Raw genomic sequence first — 24,528 nt, 5'->3', positions numbered from 1 at the left:
ATTTTTAAACTTTGTACAACAGTGTATTTGTCTCAAAGTCATTACCAAAGTTGGCATTGGAGTCACAAAATATTTTGTTTGTAAATTTCAGGCGGAAGACAATCATGTGTGACTCACCCCATCTCTTCCCTCGTACACTTTGTTCAACACGGCAGAGGTTATGAAAAGCCGATCTCGCCTCTGATTGGCTGCTGCTCTAGCAACATGCAGTCTCACTATCATCGCTCCATCCCGCGGACCAATCAGCGAAGCCGCTTGCCCCCTCGACGTCAGTCTCCTCTCCTCTCGGCCAATCAGATTGTTTGATATGACTGTACTTCACCCGGCCGGCAGCTTCTGCTCAGGTAGACCGGACTTCGGCTGAAAGGTGAGAGAACCGTCGTTGTTCACTGTAAATTAGAGATGTATTACATGTTTATTAGCAGCGATTGCGAAGTAAATCGTTTTTTTTATGTATTTGAGTGAACAATTGAGGCAGATGTTGTGACGTAACATCTCGGCCTGTTTTGTAATCCGAAACACACCAGTTGTTCAATACCATGAGTGTCAGTGTCCGAGTATCATAGTGATACAACGTTAATTATTGGAGAGATGCAACAATATGTTCGTCTGCTTACATTGAGGCGTCTGTTCGCAGTGAGAGTGAATATTTCTGTGCAGAATTTATTGATTCATAAAGCATTTAGTGTTGCCTGATCTTGGGCTACATTGTTATGGAATATAGTGTATGCCCATTATTTTTGTTTTAAAGCAATACATCAAAATTGTATTATTGTTGTCGTGAGTTTAGTTTTTGTTGTGTGTATGTCAATGGTGTAATATATTTAAGTTCCGCAGTGGTTGAGTATTACATCTACTCACAGAACCTATTGTCCATTAAACAAAATCTTAATTGTAGATTAAACTATTCCGCTAGCTGCAATATTATAATGCAGCAAATATGTAAATGCTCAGATAATCTAATTATGTAATATATAACTCTGTCAAACATTACATCTTGCATTATTTATTTTCATTATGTACTTTTACTTTTGATACTTTAAGGATATTCTTGTTCACTTAAGGTACATTTTTAATGTAATACTTTAAAGCTACTTTTACTTAAATGAAGATATTTATTACACTAATTGTGAATAGCATTTATTGTAATTTTTACAACTGGACCAGAGGAGTTGAGATGTGGAATTAATTATTACTTAGACTTATGTACAGCATACCAAATTGTCTGCATTTTCGGTGTAGTTCTGATTTGTACACATTTGAAATTATATTAAAAGAAACTATTGATGGATCTCTATAAGTTTGATTGTGTCTGGTTATATTGTCACTCTATATTTATATTCATAGAATGTGTTTAGAAGTATTATAATCTCTATAATGAATAGAAATTATGTTTAAATGTGACAACAACTCAGTTAAAAACGTAATTTACAGACGACTAACATGACTGAGAATATTATTTGTCCAGCTGACATGCGTCCCGTCTGAGAGCTGCACATGTAACATAGTGTTCCTGTTTTTCAGTCTTCTCTCCTGCACCTGCTCTCACCCTGCATTGTCCATCATGGAGGTGAACGGCACGGTAGACATCTTGAGCTCCGCTTACCTGGCGGCGGAGTACGTAGATGCCGCTTTGCCAGAAAACCCCTTCCAGCCCACCATGAAACACGCCTGGGGCTACATGATGGACAACTACACCAAGTTCCAGATCGCCACCTGGGGGTCGCTCATCGTCCACGAGTTAATCTACTTCCTGTTCTGCCTGCCTGGTTTCCTCTTCCAGTTCATGCCCTTCATGCAGAAATACAAGATCCAACAGGTATGTTTGGCTCTTAAGATTCTAATTGTTGAATCTAAGAGGACATTCCTGTTGTTACGTTCCCCCGTAACACCTGTTAACATACTTTCTGTGTGTGTGTGTGTGTGTGTGTGTGTGTGTGTGTGTGTGTGTGTGTGTGTGTGTGTGTGTGTGTGTGTGTGCAGGATAAGCCAGAGACTTGGGAGAAACAGTGGACATGTTTCAAGATGCTGCTGTTCAACCACTTCTGTATCCAGCTGCCGTTGATCTGTGGGACTTACTACTTCACTGAATTCTTCAACATCCCTTATGACTGGGACTCAATGCCACGCTGGTCAGTTGAAGTACAATGAACCACACCTGTACCTGTACGCCTCATATCTCGTACACCACCCGAGATATTGCAACAACTGCTCCACAAGTCCATTTGTAAATGTCAACAACAGGGTGTGGATGCGGCATAGACTCAGCAATTAATCATTTTGTGGAAGGCTTATTGCACGGGTGAAATTATTTGTTGGTCTCATAAAGGTATACATTCTAAAATACAAGGCACATGTGTCTTTATTCTCCATGGCAACATTGATCAAAATGTCCAATTATAATTGTTTCTTATTATATTGTATTCTTTATTTAATTCTTTATATTTATTTAATTTTATATTTTTAGTTTTCAATATATATTTCCCCCCTCTCCTTTCTACCTTGGATCAATAGGCTTTCCCATTGATAGAGATGTATATTCTACTGATTAGTGTGACACAATAACGTCATGCAAGCTACTGCTGACTATGACCTTGATGAAGACCTGTGTTGGACATTTTAAATACATTTTCCATGTAGAATAAAAGCATTTTAATTAGTGTGCCTTGGATCAATTTAACATTTTTGAGACCATAAAAGATCTTCCAAAGATGAATTAAGCGCAGTCTCTGTCTCCACTATGGACTCATCAATATACATATATATTTTTTAGCATGGTAGTAAGTTAAATGATAAAATCCATGCCTGTGTTTCTAACTATATTGATGGTAGAAAGTGAAGCTCTTCATAGCCTTGAATGTAATGACACAGAGCTCTCGTGCAGTAATCATTTTAGAATAGGTCCTAAAAGGTTACCCAACACATGGCCCCATGATGCCTTCATCAATCTGCTTCAGAGTAGAAAATACATGCATGTGAATCTGCTTCACATGGACAAGAAACAAAAGAACATTTGGGATTTGATTTTATTAATGTCATTGGACCTAAAAGGGTAATTCTCTATAAATAAAGTAGACAATTTAACTTTGACATCCTTTTTATTTATTTTTGCCCATACAGGATACTTTGTGGGATAAAAAAAGATATTGAATGGATATGATTTTTTTCTGGAATTAATTTTTTGTTACATATGTTGTCGCTCGTCTGAGGACCTTCAGTGGAGTCCATGAGTCAAATATGTGGTTTGAGATAACTCTTAGAGCTTGTCTCTTTTCGTCTTCTCCTCCAGGCCGTACGTCCTCGCTCAGTGCTTGGGCTGTGCCATCGTCGAAGACACCTGGCACTATTTCCTCCATCGCCTGCTGCATCACCGCAGGATCTACAAATACATCCACAAAGTCCACCATGAGTTCACCGTGAGTAAAACACACATGTGATAAGATAAATAAAGACAAACACAAAACTCTTTACTGAAGAGTTACTTATTAATGATGCTGCAGCTCACACACACACACACACACACACACACACACACACACACACACACACACACACACGTCTTCATCACAGTGTCTCCGCTGTCCTTCAGGCTCCATTCGGCATGCAGGCAGAATACGCTCATCCTGCTGAGACTCTCATCCTGGGAGCGGGTTTCTTCATCGGCATCATGCTCTTCTGTAACCACGTGTTCTTCCTGTGGGCCTGGGTGTCCTTCCGCCTGCTGGAGACCATCGATGTCCACAGGTAGGTCACATCTTCTGCGTAATTCGGTCTTCTGCTGCCCTCTCTGCAGGAGAGCTTTGTTTGAATGTTTATTACTTATGTTTATGACTCTCAAGGGATATTTATTGGAGTGTGTTGGAGGAAAAGCAGCCCTGATGATCATCGTTAACTGTTTCTGTAATAATGTGGACGACCACTAGATGGCCACAGAGGGCACCAGATGTTACTATTATATTATCAGGTCACATAGAAGTCCATACACATGTATATGTTGCTATTCTTCTTGAGCCTTATATAAATGTATGCTATACCTGCATTTGTACTGAAGACTTATGTGCACATGCATAAATGTCTCAGAAGACACCAGATACAAGGCTCACAAACTGTGGTGGCATAAACAACAACATAAATTCATAATGTCTTATACAACTCCTTGTTTTATATTTTTTATGTAGCCTTTTCCCAAATGGTTTCATGGTGTGTTTTTCTGTGCTTTTCTTACTTTCTTACCTTAAAATGTATTTGAGATAGTCAAGTCAAAATACAAAAAAAACTACCAAATTGAATTTATTGGAAATAAATTCAATTTTAAAAATGTAGTTTGATTTATATTTTTTCTCTGGTCTACGCATTTTCCTAATTTGATATGTTTTCTTAAATGACAACTCGCTTTTAGAAAAAAAATTACATTTGACCCTTTATTATTGTATGTTAAATAACCTGCTGATTCTAAATGACACATTCTTTGTTAATAATTTCCGTCTTTGAAATAGAAGAGAATAATAATTTAATCACAGATTTAGCAACAACACAAAATGAAAGAGGATTTAGAATTTCATAAACAATTGATCCATTTTCCCAGACTGCCTCAACAGCATTTCATGTTCTTAATCATTTAGCTTTTCTTGCCTTCTTTAAATAAGGCACAATAAAACAATGCTTGTGACAAAGGTCAGACTGCCAACAGTGCAGCAGTATTACATTAAAGAGGACAACATCACCAATTATAATTGTTTGTGGAAACATTTGCAGTGCAATCATTTTTAGATTTTAGAAATCTCTTGATATCAGAATCAGCTTTATTGGCCATGTGTGTTTACACAGACATGGAATTTGACTCCGGTTACAAGTTGCTCTTATGTACATAATATACAATAAGCAAGATAAATATAAAAAAGACAAAAGACAATTAAAGACAGCAGTAGTCAAAGTAGTGCAGATCCAAACTACAAGGCAGCAACACACAGACTGAACCAAAAGAAATACATCATACCTTGATCATTTCGAGTGCCTAATCTGAAATGTATTTGTCTTGTTGGAAGGATGATTTTTTTTTTTTATCAAAAATATTGACTCCTAATATCTGAGACATTTCTTTGAATGACAGACATGTCTTTTTTTCTCGCCCCCTCTCAGTGGTTACGACATCCCTCTGAACCCGCTCCACCTCATCCCGTTCTACGGCGGCACGCGCTTCCACGACTTCCACCACATGAACTTCGTCGGGAACTACTCCTCCACCTTCACGTGGTGGGACAAGCTGCTGAAGACGGACAACCAGTACAACAAGTACATGCAGAAACTGGGAGACAAGAAGGAGCAGTAAACCCCACTGTGTGCCTCTGTTCTTACACTGGCCTGTTTGGTCAGGAGCAGGGAGGAGGCAGCGACTAGGACAGACACACAAACGACTGCTTTTCCACACACACACACACACACACACACACTAAAGGTGTACTGATTTGGATTCAGACTGTGTGTTGACTTCAGTGTGTCTTCTGTGCCTTAGCTGCTAGCTGAATAAAAAACCATCAACATCCTCATTTTGATTTGTCACTTTGCTTGGTCATTGTATGAAAAAAAGAAGAAGTTTGTACCACATGATTTTCTTGCGAAATGCTTGCATTTACCGCTGAATGTTTGAGCACTTTAGCGCTTCCTCTTGAAGTAACTGTCGGAACTGTCTCGACTCAGTTCAGGCGTGTTTGATGCAAATCCATGTAAACATTTTGATGAAAAGGGATTGACTCAAAGGGCACTTCCAGGTTCTTCAAGCTTGTTTTGTTTAAAACTGTAAAAAATGAATAAATGCTGTCTTGATTTTTTACAAAAACAAACCTTGAATATGTTTGGGTTTTCTGTTTTTATCATGAATATTTTAACCACTTTGAACAAGAGTTTGGTTGTGTTTGAATTTGATACAAAAAGACACGTCATGCATTACACGTATGTTTATGTTTGTATGTTTTCTTTCATACCAGTTGAAAGAAACATCCAAAATACACATTTCACCTGTAGTGTCTTGCAAAATGTATGGAGATTTAAAAAATTTTTTTATTTGACCCTGAAATCTCCACTTCAGTAACACTTACATACACCAAACTTTCCACAGAGGGGGTTTCTTCATAGATCATCCAGACCCTGATTTATAGAACATTGTATTCCTGAAAACATTCATTTTGTTTTATAACTATTTGGGGATATATGGAGTGGTACAAAGAGATATCCCACATTATCTCTGCTAAAACCTATGCCCCTAATATATCAACAACATGAAACAATGTTTTTTAACCTGTCTTCATCCAATGTTTAGATTTCTGTATTGGAAATGTATGCAAATTAAAACACATTTGATAAGATAATGCCTCAATTAAGTATTTAAACACACATTTTCAAACAAACTGTAATCAAAAAAACAATTGCCTTAATGAACTGGGTGAGTTTCATGATGATATCTCTCTGTATATGTTTCCATATTCACCTGTAGTGTCTCCTTTTAACGAGCTATTGTTAGTTACTGACACATTTCTACACAGGACTCAGTAACTGCTTCGGCTCAGACGCGTCTGTGATTAACATCACAGATGTGCATCTTCTCTGCAGACTCTCTTGTAGACCAGTGTGGGATGATGGAGGAGGTGGGCGACACTGTTGGTTCCCTTCATCTCCTCTCTGCTGCACTGTGGACACGCCCCTACTGCCGCGATCAAGTCAGCTGGCAGCAGCAGCTACCAAACCGGAAGTGAGGCAGTTTTAGACACTGATGCCCAAACACAAGTTAAAAAGCACATGAGAAAAATAATGGTGAACATGGTCACACACACTCTGAAACACATTTTTAAATAAGTCAAATTATTGACTGTTATATATTAGTCACAATGTTGCATGCTTTGTTTTCCAGCAGCAGCTAGATTTGGAGATTCATTTGTTCTCAAGCTGTATTTACTTTGTGGCTCTTTAATAATATAAATAAACCACATAACAACTCTTTGGGAGTTCAAGAGGGTTTCAATAGAAAATGACTTTCATTATAGTATCTGTTGATTATTCTTGTGATTCATGACTGTTTAGTTCATTAAATAATGAAAACCACCATCACACTTCTCCCGTGCCCAAGGTGACATCTTTACATTGCTTGCTTTGTCTGACAGTCCAAATTAAAGGTATGTATATTTATAAAGAACATAGATCAATAATGGAAAACTGAAATAAGCAATACACCTTACAATGTGCTAAGGTAGAACCAGCAGGTGTTCAGCATGTTTGACTTCATAAATACCTGATTGATTGAAAACTGAAAATCTTCAGTTCAAACTCATTAATTGAATATTGATGTTATAGTAAATAAGACTTGTGTTTTTTAAGGTCATTGCTACAAAGTGTAATTTATTACAGCTTCTTTTCACAATAACATATACTGCATGTCAGTTTTAGTTCATTCCAACAATGTTTTTAAGTTTGCTGCATGTTTTCCACAAAATCCTTTTTTTTTCATGATGCCAATTCTCACCAAAGCCTTTGTCAGCCATTCAAGATGAACAGAGCAGATTATGTGTTTCACTATTGCTGGAATTAAATGTTATTGTGGCAGAAGCGGGAAGAAATACCATAACCCATTATTATTATTTCACATTTAAGAGTCATATATGTTGTCTATTTATTTCGTAATGTTTTTTGTATTCATTTATTCATATTGAACACTTAGGGTATATATTTCATATTGAAGCTCTTTTCTACTTCAACAAGTTATCTCGGGATAAATAAAGTTACATCTTTAATTTGTTGCTTTTGATCTTAAAACTACAAACCCCTTCTGCTGTTAATCTCATGGAGAAAAGGGGAAACAGTCTTTATTTTGAAGATTGTGACCGGATGTGTCAGTGTTCCGTCCTCCTTGACTGTGGAGGGAGTGCGCTCAGGTAGACCGGCGCGTCACAGACGAAGAGAGAGAGAAAAAGAGAGAGAGAGAGAGAGAGAGAGAGAGAGAGAGAGAGAGAGAGAGAGAGGCAGCAGCAGCAGCAGCAGCAGCAGAGTGAGAGATATTTATAGCCTAAAGCGAGGCTGCAGCACAGAGATAAGGGCTTGGCAGGCAGCGACACAGACAGGGCTTAGGGAAAAGAGGACACGTCGAAATGAAACACTTCACCTCGGTAGTTTTATTCGGGGCCGCGGTGGTCGCCCTGGTCAGCGCAGCCGGCACCGAGGGTGAGATCTCCTTCGAGTACCACCGCTATGAGGAGCTGCGGAAGGCGCTGGTGTCGGTCTGGCTGCAGTGCCCGACCATCAGCCGCATCTACACCATCGGGGAGAGCTTTGAGGGCCGCGAGCTGCTGGTGCTGGAGATGTCCGACAACCCCGGGACGCACGAGCCTGGTCAGTTTTACGCATACAAAAAAAAAAAGAAAAAAAAAGTCTCCTTCATAATGCGGTGAATGTGCACCCTCCCATCCCCATCCCCATCCCTCTCCCTCCTCTTCTCCCATCACCTCACGCTGTGATAACACAAACACATCACGCACTATTGCGCATATAGCAGCCTGGTGGTGCGCTTGTTTTGCATGTTAGGGTTGTTCAGAAAGCGACCCGTGTGGCTGACGGGTGGCTTAATAACTGACCGGAGGACAGTGGGAGAAGCAGCGCAGGTGTGCGCACGTTGGCCTGCTGCATCACTTCAGAGGAATCTAGATGATAGATTGTGGGATCAGCCACGCAAAGCCGCCATTTTGCTGGTTGATAAAGATCTGTTTGCGCTTGTCCCGTGTCGTGATGTTGAGAAGGAAAAAAAAACCCACCCTGAACGCAGTGGAGGATGGCCGCTACTCCTTGGGGTGCTTTTTGAATGATCACCCCTTCCAATCAATAGCGGATGTATTAGCAGTGTTGGCTGCAACATATGAGAGAACATAGTTCATGCACCGCCTTCATATAGGAGGAGGCCTTTGGCAGAATAATAAATGAAGTCTTGGTAGGTTTAGAACATACATTATGTTTCTTAGACCTGGGTTAGGTCATGACTTTCCATCATCTCCATCAAACTACTTCATACTGGCAGGACTGGAGTGCAGGCTGGATGAAACCATAGAGCAGAAGTCAGAAAATGTGAGACTTCTTGGTTTGAAGGGCGGTTTACACCCCAGCCACAGGAACTGCAAACCACCACAGGCTGTTTTAGATGCAACGCACCTTCTTCTTTTTCTATGGTCACGCCTGAATAGAGGGAAACATATAGTGTATTTCCATGCATGATCACTTAAAGGTACATTTCTTGACATGCATACGATGGTTATAGCAGGGGTAGGAAACATATCTGAAAATAATCTGCAGACAATATGAACGACTGGTTTCCCTGTTAAAAGGAAGCCGAGATACCTGAGATTCAGAAGCTGCAAACAGGCCTGAATTTTCTCAAGCTGTTTGTGTGATGGAGACAAACACCGAGAGACAAATTCTCTGGATGTTCCTTTCACTTTGTGTGTTTTATGTCAGGCTGGAATGAAATCACAGCATAATTATGTTCGATCTTTTTGGATTATAATTTCTTGATGTCAGAAACTGACATTGGTTGGAGACCCATCTTGTTTAAGGTTATTAGACCGTGACAACACCAGGGTTGATGATGGAAATACGTTCAGACTTTTATCGCTCAAGCCCTGACATATTGCATTTTATAAAAAGATTCCAATCTAATAAACCAGAACAAATGGAACCCTTTCACCCCTTAATCCAAAACAAAGTAAATATTCAGTGCACCACACTGGAAAATTTGTGCTGTACGTGTTATAAAAGGTACACTTTGTACTCCTGCCAATGTGTTGGCACCGAGAGCAATAAAAGGAAAGGATTAACCTGTTGTACATTTCACTTTAATGAAAGTCTGGGTATGGGTCAATGGTTCCTGTCCAACTCTCTAAACAGGAGATTTAACTCTTACAAACAGCAGGAAGTGATTTATTTAGTAATCCTGAAAATAGAGCCATCAGAAGATAAAAAAACAACAACATTGTCTGTAATTACAGTATGAATGGTTTACAGTCTATGGGGTTTCAGCTATATACCTCATATAGCATGTGTGTGCAAAGGTGTCTTTTCTTCTCTGGGTGTAATTGTGTGGTCTGAACAGGGCACAGGTTGTGTGTGTTTAGCTGCTTGCCTGGTCACAGAGTCTAATGACCGTATGTGCGTACTAAATTATCCCGTAATAGTCTGGTGGGTGTGTGCAAGCATGAGTCACAGTAGCGTTGTGGGGACCTTATTACTACCAGATGAGTTTCCTAGCTGCATGCTGCTTCACCAACAGAGGCAGCTCTCCCTCCTCCTCTCCTCTCCTCTCTTCTCCTCTCCTCCCCTCTACTCTCCACCTCTCCTCCCCTCCCCTTCACCTTCTACTGAGCAAAACATCCAGATCAAGAAGGAGGGGGATAAAACAGAAGAGCTCCAGAGACTGACAGGCCAGAGGAGAGTGAAGGAAGAAAAACATGATGCTTTCAGAGTCGGTGGTATAGAAAAGATAAATTCCGCTAAGACTGGAAACATTTCAAAGCGTCCCCTTTAAGGTGCCCCACCAATATTTTATCTGACCTCGCAATGTGTAAGGTGGAGCCGGAATAGCAGTTGCCGGGGCAACAGATCGGCTTAGTGCACTGAGCTGACTGGCAGCTCGTGGTTGGCTGGCTGGCCGACTCCGGAGGACGCCGGTCCTGAGCTCGTGCATCTGTCAGCAAGCAGCCATCTGTCACACACTGCGGCACAGGAAGTATCTATATAGCCAAGAGTGTAGAAACATTGGTTACATATTAATGTACAGATGCATGCAGTTTAGGAACATGGGTCGTGGTGGGAAGTAACTCAAGGTACTCAAGTGGGCCTACTGTTCTTAAAGTGGTACTGCACACTCAAACCAAGGTGCTGAGAAAGTGCCAAGAACTGCATTTGCTCGATTGACCATTTGAGGGTGGCTCCAAAAATGAGTCAATCCACACAGGCCTCTATATTAAAATACTCAGTTTACAGCCTGGTTTTGGTCTCAATAGTTATTTTCCCCTTCATATCAACTGTACGGGGATAGATTTGTATATAACAGACTCTTATATTAAAGCTTAAAGTAAGCTCGCTAGCTGCTAGCCATGGACCCCAACGCCTGGTGGAAGCACAGGAAAAATAACATGACTCAAATGCACAAACCAACAACAGGATAAGGTGAAGGTAAAAAAGTCTTAACTTATGAGATAAAGTTCAGGCAGTCACAAACATTCTGAGAAAAAACAGGCAGAGATGTTACTGAAAAACCAGGAACATGAACACCAAGAAATTGCTGGAACACCAAACAATTGCTGTCACAAAGGGTGAAGTACATACGAAGTGGACGTCTCCCATTGGTTTGTGGACTGGCGTTTGCCATCTTGGATTACGGCCGTTGCCATGTTTTAGTTTTTTTTGCAACCGATAAACAAAAATGACCATATTTGTAATGTAGAGGAGTGACGTAGAGGAGTGACGGAGAGACGGCGTATACGGCTCGGCGACCTGTCAATCACAGTAAGCCCGCCATAAAGCATACTCCGCTTTATGGTCTATTTAACGATAAATGGGACAATAATTTATGAAATGAACATCATGCTGTATCGACAAAGACTTGCAACTACCGATTGGGACCATGAACTCATGTTTACAATGTTGACTGAGATAATAATTCAAGTGGAAAGTCATTTTCTCATAGACTTCCCAACAATCTGGCTACTTCTAGAGTCGCCCCCAGCTGGTCGGTAGACAGGATGCGAGTTGTATGACACTACATTGGTTTAACTCGGCCACCTGGATTAGAAACAGGTGTATTCAATCAGGGAGACAATCACAGTGGCGGGAAAGCACAAAGTGAAGTGATCTGAAATGAGAGAGGAGAGGTGATCAACACAACATAAAACAGGAAATACGACAATTACAAGGTGCTGCACAGAAAAACGCAGAGAAGACAGGAAGTCAAATGAACACGGGACACACGTTAAACAAATGAAACAATAAACACATATTTCCGTTGTATTCTTCTTCATACTTTAAAAGGAAATTTTGTACTTTTACTTACTTTACAAAAATATATATATATAACATTTTAATTCCTGCAGATTAAACTACCCAACACTATTTATTTTTTTTAAATACACACACTATATATATATATATATATATAACCAATATCAACAATATGCATATTACAGTAATAGTGTACATTGACTTTGAATGCAGGACATTTAGGGCAGGAATAGTTGTATATTGTGATATTGCTACTCTAGTAGTAAAGTAAAGGATCTGAATACCTCCTCCACCACTGAACACGGACCACTTGTTTTCTCATTACAAGGAGGTGTTTACTTCTTGCAGCTGGGTCATATTTGAGTGCACAAGAGCTGAAAAGAGGGATTTCTCTCCAGTTAACAGGGGCTCTGGAGAAACTCTTTTGTTTCTCATGTCTGGAACTATTTAGAAGGCTTCTAGTACGAGGAGAAACCCTATCTTGTAATGGGTTTGGCTTTGTCTGAAGTTGAAAAATAAAACCATGTCAGTATGAGGCACTGCTTCATCCAATATGTAGTAGACCATCTCCTGTGGACTGTTTTATTAGACGACAGAAGAAGTATGTAATCCCCAAAGACCAGGCACACAGACGCTCCGTCAAAGTCTGACACGCTGCACGACATGGTCATATCAAGTGACATATTGAATATGAAGTGAAACACAGGCAGACATGGATTTAATAGTGCGCACTTCAATGGAGGAGAAAACAGAGATACAAAAGAGAGAGAAAGGAATGATAATTGAGAAAACGGCAATGTAGGAATGACAAGGGAGAAGAAGAGGGATGTAGAGGGAATAAGGGAGAGGCAGGAACGGAAAGAAGAAGAGAGAAAGGCCAAGGCACCAGTCAGCGGTCATTTATTATGCATCAGACACCGACATGCATCCTCCTCTTTGCTGCCTTCCCTCTGCTCCCACTTCTTCTTCTTCTTAGAGATGAAGATCTTCTTAAAGATAAATGTTTTATCTGTTGGCTAAAAAGGAAGAGATGCTCACTATATTTACACCAGTAGATTACAGTTGGAGCTTTAGTGCATGGAAAAACACTCAATTTAGAGTGGACAACACAGCAGCTGTTTGTTGTATTTTGTTGTTGAAAATAAAATAACATACAGAGAGTAATCTGGTTGAGTTATAGCAGCGGCTAGCTCGGAAAAGGTTCTCCCTAAGTGTATAATTGATCACATGATCAAGAATTTCTACATTTTACATGTGTCATTCATATATATATATATATATATATATATATATATATATATATATATATATATATATATATATATATATGTGTGTGTGTGTGTGTACACACGTTTAGAGTGTGTCTACTCAACCTCCCAGTTGATTTGTCTCCCTAAGCACCTGCCCGTGTCAGAGTTGCCACGACGACTGAGAGTACTCTAATGCGGTGCTTCCCTAATGACGTTGCAGCAGTCATTAGTGCGTGGTCACCTAGGAGACCGCATTCATCATCCGCCACACTCTTCTGACAATTCGTGACAAAGCGTAATATGATGCTGTGGGCTTTAGTCGGCTTCAGATGTGTTATATATCGACCTGTTGAGAGCCCGAATAACCTGAAGTTCAAAGATCACCTCTATCAAATATAAAAATTGAATAATGCCACGATCCACCTTCAAGTTCTTCTTCAAGCGAAACATAACAAATTAACAAAAAGGCAGTCTATTGGCTACTAGAGCGGAAACAATTAAGGAGTTAATTAGTCGAGTGACACATTAATTAGCAACTGTTTTGTTTTGACAAAAGAAGACATCATCTCTGGGAAAACTGTGGTGGGTTTCAAAATGTTCTGATATTTGATGGACTAAATAGCAATTATTTGTTAGTTGCAATTAAAATGCTCCAGCGATGATTTGGCGAACTCATGACACAAATGTACTCACATCCCTGTATTTGCCTTAAGAAGATCCTTGAAGGTCTAAATCATAGATGTCAAACTCAAGTGCTGCGGACCCGCCACGTCATTTTATGCGGCCCACGACAGCTTGAAAGACATATGATCGTCTTAAAATTAAAGCCTATGCTGCATATTGGCAGATGTGCCCCAGCCCACATACAGGTATGTGACTAGGTGTGCCCCAGACCACATCTGTCACACATGTTCTTAGCAGCTCCAACTATTTGTTGGACCAGAGTTAGGTCCTTCTCAACTGCTTTGAACAAAGTGAATGTAACAACGTGCATTTGATCTTTGTCTTTGTTTTTTTTTTAAGTTTAATCTTTGATGAAGTAATGTGGGTTTCTTAACCCTAATTAAATGGATTTCTGTTGTAATAACAGAGACATTTGCTTACTTATACTTTTATATTGATATAAATGCAATTACAATATTTTTAATATAAACAATAATCAAATGCAAATATGTTAGGGAGTAGTTTATACAATGTTACAGTTACAACCGGCCCTTTGAGGGCAACCATAAGGCTGATGTGGCCCAGGGTGAAAAATAGTTTGACACCCCTGGTCTAAATGCTGCATTTACTTACATTTTTTGGATGATTGTAATAATTAATGTGCAAACTGCCCTTCTTTTTCCTTTGTGCACTGCTTGTGCAGTGCACAAAGGAAACTGCTCCCCAGTTTGTGTTGTATGTGCATTGTGCACACTGCCCACCTTCTGTGCTTTACATGTATGAACTCGTACGAATGGGAAAGTCCTATCACGTATGTCTAAAGAAGTTAATGCATGTTTAATGTGTTTTCACAAGAGAATAAGAGCTCAGCGAGGTACAGAAAGAGGAATGAATTTAGAAAAAGGGAGAAGACACATTTGGCCCCAGAGGGTCGAGGACATTTCGATGTGTTCGGCCTACGTACGCAGTGTTGCTTCATGCTCGCCGGTCAAAAATGTGTGTGTATATCTGTAAAAAGAGTAAACAGAGTTAGCAAAAATCATAATGAATTATATTAATACAAAATAATGTGTGTATTGAATATATTTAACCTCTCTCCCGCATCCTAAACTCATCAATTCCTACATGTGTTGGAAAAAGGAAAGGTCTCCAGATACTTAGCATCTGTGTAATAGCTTGAATCATAGCAACTCCTTTTGACAGTGTGAACTTCAAAGTGTGCGTGCGTGTGTTTGAACGTGTGAGTGTGTGTATGCGACAGCTCTGTCAGGCCTCTGAAGCCTGTAAAAAACATTCACCAGCATCGGAGCAGAAAGAGTTAATTGTAGTCTTGAAATCGTTAGTAGCAACTCAGAGACGAACGAGATTCGAGCGTTTAAAAATAACCTGACGACCAGATGTGTGCTGGACGGCGCCTGTGTAGCCACTGGGACACATCAAACACTCAAAGAAATATGCTCAAGTGGATCAAAAAGATGCAAATGATTACATATTGACACACATGTACACTTGCATCTTGAAAGCATTCTTTTTTTTACAGGCAAACAAATTACATTTTATGAAGTGAAAAGTTTTGAAATAGGAGAAACAAAAAGCCGCTCAATAAAAATGGAGCCCTGCTGCAATTTGGCTTTAAACACACACACACACACACACACACACACACACACACACACACACACACACCCTTCACCATCTGCCGCTCTTGGGCTGCGTTTCATAACTCGTAACTGATATGAACACAATACTTTCTTTTAATCCCGCAGAGCTCAGAGAACTTCCCTTTATTCTCGTCCAGCCGCAGAAAGCCACTAATGTCTAATGTCTGGTTTGTAGTTCAACGAAAGAGGGTTCACATTACACCGTAGCTCTTACGATGTCACGCGCTTTGTCCTTCTGTTCAAGGTCTTTATATAACTCCTCACTCTCTCTTGTGTATGTGTTTGTATTTGCATGCATGAAGAGACTCACAGAAGACTAGGAGCAGCTAATTAGTACATTAAACAGACGGTCATTAAAACACAGCTTTTATATTATATATGATACTTCTATAATATTATACGTCTATATACAGACGGTCATTAAAATCCAGCTTTTATATTGTATATATTTATATCACATGATGATATAAATATCTCTCACGTATAAAGCCAATATCTCCTGTGATGAAAGTGAACACAACACGCAAAGGGAAAGCAGTCTAGTCATGTTTTTATGCCTGTCGTCCACTGACATGACTTCAGTTAAATAAGGAACATTCAGACAGCATCAGCATAGTGTTGTAAGATTGATAAATCGATTAATCATCAACAATTATGATATGCTAAATAGTCTCTCGCTCCCTGTTTTCAAATGTGAATATTTGCTGCGTTTCCCTATCTTTTCTGCCCTTTCACTTGAAAATAAATGCCACGCTTTTCACATGTAAATGTCTGAAAACCACTGTGTCTTTACAATAATGTAAAATGCTGTTTCACTGCTGAAAACCTGCAAATACTTCAGTGCTGAAATATTATATTTGACATGTGACTCGGGGATTACAAGCTACAAACAGCAGGAGGTTTACATGCTGCAGATCTCCCTCATTTTGTAACATCGTGTCCCGAAGTCAGACTCTCTGTGATGTTGTCGAATCTGACCCCAGACCTGTCACTCCAGCGATTCAGGCAGAACAAATGTGTCAGTGAGACTCAATAAGCCTCCGTGTCTCGGCCATTATTGTCCAAATGGAGTTCTGGACTGCAAAGTTCAATCGTGTTTAGCCTGTTCGCTGATGAGTCAGTGTGTTTGTCACTGCTGGAGAGTGAGGAGCCAGTGTTTCAGCCTAATGGTGTGAGTGTGTGCAGGGTGACTTCCTTAACAAATTACAGCGCTTTGTTGGTGACCTTCTCCCGGTCCAAAAGAGATACAAGCTTGTTTCCATGACTCCTGACTAAAATAGCTTCTTGTCACAAAGGCGATGACGTTGTTGTGACATTTCACTTTGTGGTTACGTGGCCCAGTCGTGTGAAATGTGATTGGTTTCGGCCGGTAAAAGGTGCGTTCACTGTCAACCTTGTGAAAATCCTCCTCCTTAGTAAAATGTTCCTGCTGTGAAGACGCTGTGCAGATGAAAGGTGGAGTTCAGAATGTCGAATTAAAGCTCTGTCTGTGTCTCTTTCCTGCAGGAGAGCCTGAGTTTAAGTACATCGCCAACATGCACGGCAACGAGGCCGTGGGCCGGGAGCTGCTCATCTACCTGGCCCAGTACATGTGCAACCAGTACCAGCAAGGCAACGAGACCATCATCGACCTCGTCCACAACACACGCATCCACTTCATGCCCTCCATGAACCCAGACGGCTTCGAGAAGGCCGCTTCACAGGTGATGACACAGCACGACGAAGACACACAAACATTACTACGTTTACAAGACAACAAACATCGGCTTAGCAACAACAACTCTTGGCTTTAAATCACATACACACACACAGCAAGAATAGCAATTATGAAATGTCCAGACACGGTCTTGCTTCCCTTCACTCTTGAGTATTTGTCTGAACATCGTCTCCTGCTCCCTGCTCAGCCGGGAGATATCAAGGACTGGTTCGTCGGCCGCAGTAACGCACAGGGGGTGGATCTGAACCGCAACTTCCCCGATCTGGACCGAATCATCTACATCAATGAGCGGGAGGGCGGAGCCAACAACCACCTGCTGCAGAACATGAAGAAGGCAGTGGATGAAAACACCAAGGTACGCACACAGACATGTAAAGAATGAAAGGACAAGACTGGTGTTGTTCCTTATTGTCAATAAATCCCATGGAGAGACCAAAACAACAACGCCTCGCTCATTACCAACGTATTTATAATATTATAATAATATAATAATATATAATAGTGTAATTTAATTTCTTCTTTATTTAAAGCAATTACTAAAACATCTGGCCACTGTAGTTTTTAGCAAGCTTTACTCAAACAGGAGTGAGTTGTGCATTTCCCCCGGGACTATTTCTAAGTGCGGATAAATAACATTTGCTTCTGTAGTGAGTCAGCAGGATGGTGTTTGTGAGATTGACTCTAAGTGGATATAATCAATATTTTTTACAATAACACATGACAACGTGTAAATGGGTGTCTGGTAGTGTGGAACATAGAGAATAATCAACTAAATCTGTAGCTCTGCTCGGCTTTGCTGAATTTCCATAGTTCAATGTTTAGCTGTCCGGGTCCGTAACTTTAGTAATTAGTTTTGGGTCACTATCACTAATCTCTTCTGGCTGCTTTACATAGTGAAAACTCACTCTCCACTACCTGCTCTCGGCAGACAGACATTTGACTATCCTGTGGACATAGTGCAGCTTTTTTCAGCTTTAGAGGCAGACATTTCCCTGAGTAGCTGGAGACCGGAGACCAAAAAACAGAACAAAAAGACAGTGAACATTGGATTTACATCCACCAGCTGGACAGCAACACAACCCAAAATGAAGGATGACAAATTCTTCATATGTGTAACATACCTCGCAAATAAATGGTTCTGATTCTGATTCTGACCACACTGTAAAAGTGATGAAATGTCCTGTTTCTGCTGCCCCCAAGTGGCCAAATAGAATAACTTATTGCAGGTTTAAAACAAACTACACAGTCCAAGTTCATCTTAATGAAGAAACAGCAGTGCAGCAGTGTGATGCGTTTCAATAGTTGTTGTTTTTTTTGCCACAATGGAGCTATATGGCACTAATAAACAGTCTTTACTCATCAGTAGGATCAATAAGAAAAATATAGACGATCACCAGACTTCTCCTTTATGCTTTATAAGAAACCTGGTGTGTGTGTTGGCTGGAAGTGGTAATATTGTAGGTACAGAAATGTGCGGTATGTATTTTTAAGTGTAAGTAATTTATGTGTTTTTTCCTTTGCAGCTGGCTCCAGAGACCAAGGCAGTGATCCACTGGATCATGGACATCCCCTTCGTCCTCTCAGCTAACCTGCATGGAGGAGACGTGGTGGCCAACTACCCGTATGATGAGACCCGCACTGGTACATACACACGTGTGGACACACAATCTCCACACACACCCTTGTTTTTCTGTTTGGGTTGTTAAATTGTGTATAAAATGTTCCCTTGCGCTATATGATAATGTTTCCACTCATTAAATGAGACAAATATTTATACCATAAATGAATGAACAAACCTTTTATTAGTTTTTCCTCAGAATGTCGTAACACTAATTTAAGTCAGATGTGAAACGTTTCCTTCTACGGCTCCCTGTGCGTTATTACTCAACGTAAACTAAATGTGTTCACGCAGGCACACGTTTAATGCGCTGCAGATGCAGGTGTTCAGTTAATTAAAAATACTTTGTCACATCTGCTGTCTAAACATTGCACTTGCTCGTTCCCTCCTGTTCCTCCTCTAAGGCTCTACCCATGAGTATAGCTCCAGTCCAGATGATGTGATGTTCAAGTCTCTGGCGGGGGCCTACTCCATGTACAACCCAGTCATGTCCGACGCAAACCGACCCCCATGCCGTAAGAACGATGACGACTCCAGCTTCAAAGATGGCATCACTAACGGAGGGGCCTGGTACAGCGTGCCAGGAGGTAAGGCCCAGCAAGCCCCGGACGTGTGTGATGTAAAGAGCTTAAAAGTACAACATAAATGGGTTGATATTGATATTTGGGAGTTACAATGTGGTGCTACGGTTCATTTGTTATTGTGTTTACATGAACACATCAACATTTCTGATTTTTATTAAAGCTATATTAATTCATGGTGATATTTTACAGTTGAAAAGTAAAGTTGTCAATGCTCTCTCTTTTCAAATTACTCCAAACATATATTTCACATTTGGCCACAAAACCTTCCTGATCATCCAGCAATATTTACAGATAATATCTGTGTATACAAGGTACAATTAGCCGCCGATGCATTGAACTGGCCGGGCTCTTTTAAAAAAATGTATTGAAGCAATATTAATGTGTTCGCTAACGTTTTTTTTGAAAGACTTTTCAATCAACAATCAAATATATCCCATAGCCCAAGAAGCCTGTCTTCTGAAAATCAGCAAAACATTACTGGGTTTTAATTTTCATCAAACATGTCTAAATCTGTACGTTTTATCTGTCATATGCTACTTTTCTACTTCCTGCCACTTTGTGTCATTAATATCCATATTGCTCTCGTTCACCCTGTTTTTTGTTTTTTGTTACCGACCCGTTACAGGAATGCAGGATTTCAACTACCTCAGCAGCAACTGTTTCGAGATCACTCTGGAGCTCAGTTGCGACAAGTTCCCCAATGAGGACACACTCAAGTCCTACTGGGAACAGAACCGCAACTCACTGGTCAACTACATCGAGCAGGTATGCAGCACCACCAGGAAGAAAGGAAAAAGTGCTAAATATGTCCGGTTTGACTGATGAATTGGGTGTAGTTTGAACTCTGTTGTTAATAAATCTAATTATAGTCTAAATTACCATTTGAAAAAGCGATGTTGATGGTTTTAGTACATAGGGTGAATTAAAATGTAAAATTAAAATGTTATGGCCAAGAAGTCTTCATACTTTAAAGAAACCCATGTTGACCCCCAGTAGGAGATGGGACATAAACCGCTGAGGATGTCTTGTGGTTTGACAACGCAACACTACTTCCACCTTTGCAAGCACAACATTGGTTGTAGTTGTTGATTTTCTGTGGGAGACAGTTTGTGCATTTTATTTCCAGGGTTCGTGAACGCCTACGGTCACGCCAAGCATCCGAGATGTCATTGTGTCATCGTGTATTTTCCAAAAAGCACCATTGCCTCTCTCCTTGAACCAAGCCTTGAGCACGCCTCTTCGTTCCTGTCTGCAGGTTCACCGAGGCGTGAAGGGCTATGTGCGCGACCTCCAGGGAAACCCCATTTTCAATGCCAGCATCTCTGTGGAGGGTATTGAACATGACATGACCACAGGTATCAGCATCTGATGCAAATTCACACAATTCTCACAATCGTACCCCCATGCACATGAGTTGTGATGTGAGTGATGTAATGGGAAGATGTTGTGATGCCGTCTGGTGGACAAAGTGGGTACTGCATTGCTTTTTTCAGCAGCTGATTTGTATTTGCATCTGCTATATTGCAGCAATAGTAACAGGCGCTCAAAACACTCTGTGTTGAGAGGATCCATGAGTGTTGGGTTTGTTGTTTGCATACATGTATTAACGGGAAAATCTGTGTTTTCTAGCCAAAGATGGAGACTACTGGCGCCTCCTGGCTCCTGGGAACTACAAAGTGGGGGCCACTGCCCCCGGATACCTGACTGTCATCAAGAAGGTGGCTGTTCCCTTCAGCCCTGCAACCAGAGTAAGACTCACAGACAAAGTAACCCATCGAAATCTGCCTCTCATTCACCATGCGCTCACTTCATATTTTCCAAAATGGTAGCTTGCAGAGGACCTGAGAGTTTTAGCGCTATCCTTTAAACCAAATCATCCAATATGTTATGTCTCCACTGTCAGGGAAAATGTTTTGTACAATAAGCACTTTTGGTTCACTCTCTGGCACATTTATTGTAAATATTCTAATATTAGAGCATGTGAGTAAGAATTAAGTATTGCACAGTAGAATTATTCGGAAAATATTTTGATGTAAAACTGTAATTTGATCACTCAAATACCCTCGAGTAGAGAAGATACTGTATATTTGATACATACAAGTTAGTGTCCAGTTGGGATCTGATATCGAGTTCAATTTGAGCCCTTAATCCAAAGGTGCTTATTGTTTTGGGCTTGTGACTATTTGAAACAAAGTTTTATTTCATAACCTTATTTTTTATTCCTCTGTTTCCTTATTGTATGAGACTACAATGTATTTGTGACCGTTTAAAAAAAAGATTTTAGCTTTTGAAAAGGTTTAGGGCTGAGAGACACACAGAAGATTGAAACTATTGAGAGACAGACTAATACATTTAGGGTTTGGACATAATGAAAATATGGAATAAGAACAGCCTTGTATTTTTTTTATTCTTTCAAGTCCCTCTGGAAGCGTCTAAGTTATATATATATATATATATATATATATATATATATATATATATATATATATATATATATATAAAAGGAAACTAGAACCCTGTTACCTCGACTCCATCTTTTACTTGTCACGCCTCACCTGTCTCCATGTCGCCGTCTCTCCGTCTCAGGTGGACTTCGAGCTGGAGTCTCTGATGGAGAGGAAGGAGGAGGAGCGGGAGGAGCTGATGGACTGGTGGAAGATGATGTCAGAGACACTGAACTTCTAAAGCGTTTGTCCAGCTGACGACCGGACCGTCCGCACATCGATGTAATATAATTCAACATTCTGTGTGACCGTCCACAGAATATTTTGTCTCTTTATTTGTTTTGTTCTATTTCGATCATTATTTGAATTGATCATTTACTGTTTATTAATGTAATGGTTTGCCTCATACTCCTGTAGATTGTTTAAATATCCTGCAGACACAGAAACATATACTAACGGACAGAGGAGGAATCTGCAGGTAGTTTGACGGCAGTGAGATCGGTGTTGATTTCTGTGGTATTGTGTTCTTTATCGTACATGTGATTTGGTAACCATGGCACCCATCTATATAACCAATGAGTGACTGAGTAATTATGTATGTAAAAGAGCCGTTTACATCATTATCACCTGGCTCTGTCCAAAATAATTCATAATTGTTTCCTGTTTTAAATGTCTCTGTTTCTCCAGGCTTTTAGTACAAATACAAAAGTACAACACCAAAAACACACACACTTTCAGCAACTGTAAACTTGCACAAACGTAATATCTTTCTGTCTCTGTAAAAAAAAAAAAGGAAATACAAAAACAGCGCTATAGTTTTGAGCACATCAGACAGTAAAATCACTGTAAACGTTATATTGTAAACAATCCATACAGGCAAGCCCATTTCACCGTATGTTATTGATGTCCAGATTTTTTTTTAACTGACTGCAGCACAGCTTTGATTTTAGCACAAGATGAATGGTTATAATATATACTGTATTTATGAACTATAGGTATAGCAAGAAATATGTGGTTTTTGTAACGAAAAAGAAATCAAAGAAAACAAGGCCATTACACCGATAAATCTGTCCACCTCTGTCTGCCCGAAGCCATTCCCTCGTACTGTATGTGCCTCCACAGGCAACACTGTGGCCGGCTACATAAGGAACTGTACAAGTTGTACAAGTACAAGTTGTTTTTTTCAAGGATAAATTAACAGAGTTTAGCTGACTGTATAGATGCAGTTCAACTGGTTTGAGACCCCAGAAAGAATATCGAATGTATATCTATAGAAACAGTTACAAAGGAAAATAAATGAACTGATCAATAAAACTCCCCTCTTTATGTTGTCAAACTGCAGTCTTGTCTTTGTTTTAGCTGGTTACGTGTTAGTCATGCTTTTAATAGACTGAAGGGTTTTGGTTAGTCCTTTAGAAGTGACTATACACTTTTTTTCTCCTTAGTATTTGTAAAATTACTTTAAATACGACCTAAATAAATTTGAATTTGAGAAAAAAATTGTTGCTTAAAAATGAATGTATAGAATTGAAATGGTTTGCGTTGGCGGTCGCGGTAAATTGAGTGGTACCATGAAATATTCAGAATCCTTCCTTCAGATGGATGGGAGTGAAATAAAGTGTTGAACACTTTGTACATTTTGTACCACAAGGGATTCAAAGTGCCTTGCTTGTGGTAATGAATTACATTTGTAATGTTTAAGTTCTTAATGAATTGTAGAAAGAAGAGGTAACAGAAAACAATAGCAATAGCAGAGATAACTTTTTATGTGAAACCTTTTACATTTAAAATACAGTATATTCCTGTATTTACAATAATAAAGACCCTTATTAAGATAAGATAAATAAAGCCTTTCAGTTGTTGCAGCAGCACAGGGACATACACACGGACAGACAAGCAGAACACAGTATATAGAATAAGATAAGACTATAAATAAAAATAAAAAACTATATAGTACAAGAGTATTAAACTAAAATGTACAGGCATACAGTTCCCACAAACTAATACTTCAACTAATAGTGTACTGCTGTCTCAAATGAAGTTACAGGTATTATGTAGGATTAAACCTTATTTTCAGGAGTTGTGTGAGTCACGTCTGTATTTAGAAGCTCAGCCTCTTGTGACTTTGTATCTGTAAAAAGATCATTTACACCATTTAACTGCCCAAAAAAATGGCATAGAAATTACATATTTTTGTCAATACTTTTGTCTGAAGTAACAATCACAGTTAAATGTTTTTATGAATTATAACACTATGCAATAGTGCACTCCCTGTTTTGTATAGTATAGTGTATGTACTAGTGTTAAAGCACTTTGAGTGGTCAGAAGAAAAGGACAAGTCCATTTACAATTTATAGGCTACTGACCAAAATTTATATTTTTCCTTTCAGGACCAGAAACCGTTTTATTTGCCAGGAATGTTTACACAAATGAGGAATTTTTCTTGGCGGAAGGTGCATACATTAGACGTTGGACGAGACAAACAACATCAACAATCAACGACAACAACAGTACAATGGGTATTAAATTAAGTATAAAATAAAGCGCCTTTACAGCGCCTT

General features: G+C 39.7%; 2 protein-coding genes across 2 annotated transcripts; both read left to right on the top strand.

Moving 5' to 3' along the window:
• Positions 1-1,564: 1,564 nt before the first annotated feature.
• On the top strand, positions 1,565-6,267 carry msmo1 (methylsterol monooxygenase 1; the record flags this gene model as incomplete). The annotated part of the gene is made up of 5 exons (XM_079219395.1): positions 1,565-1,819; positions 1,984-2,132; positions 3,290-3,416; positions 3,590-3,744; positions 5,140-6,267. 5 exons carry the CDS (start codon positions 1,565-1,567, stop codon positions 5,327-5,329), a joined length of 876 nt encoding a protein of 291 aa, XP_079075521.1. The 3' UTR covers positions 5,330-6,267.
• A 1,683-nt stretch (positions 6,268-7,950) lies between these two features.
• cpe (carboxypeptidase E) lies at positions 7,951-23,297 on the top strand. Its single transcript, XM_079219664.1, has 9 exons — positions 7,951-8,376; positions 17,111-17,307; positions 17,509-17,676; positions 18,845-18,962; positions 19,344-19,526; positions 20,149-20,288; positions 20,779-20,878; positions 21,153-21,271; positions 22,110-23,297. Exons 1-9 carry the CDS (start codon positions 8,136-8,138, stop codon positions 22,206-22,208), a joined length of 1,365 nt encoding a protein of 454 aa, XP_079075790.1. The 5' UTR covers positions 7,951-8,135; the 3' UTR covers positions 22,209-23,297.
• The last annotated feature ends 1,231 nt before the right edge of the window (positions 23,298-24,528 follow it).

Source organism: Taurulus bubalis (genome assembly GCF_910589615.1).
Source record: "Taurulus bubalis genome assembly, chromosome: 6".
Classification (NCBI taxonomy): Eukaryota; Metazoa; Chordata; class Actinopteri; order Perciformes; family Cottidae; genus Taurulus; species Taurulus bubalis.
Note: the sequence above shows the minus strand (reverse complement) of the source record. Positions and strands in the feature narration are given on the sequence as shown.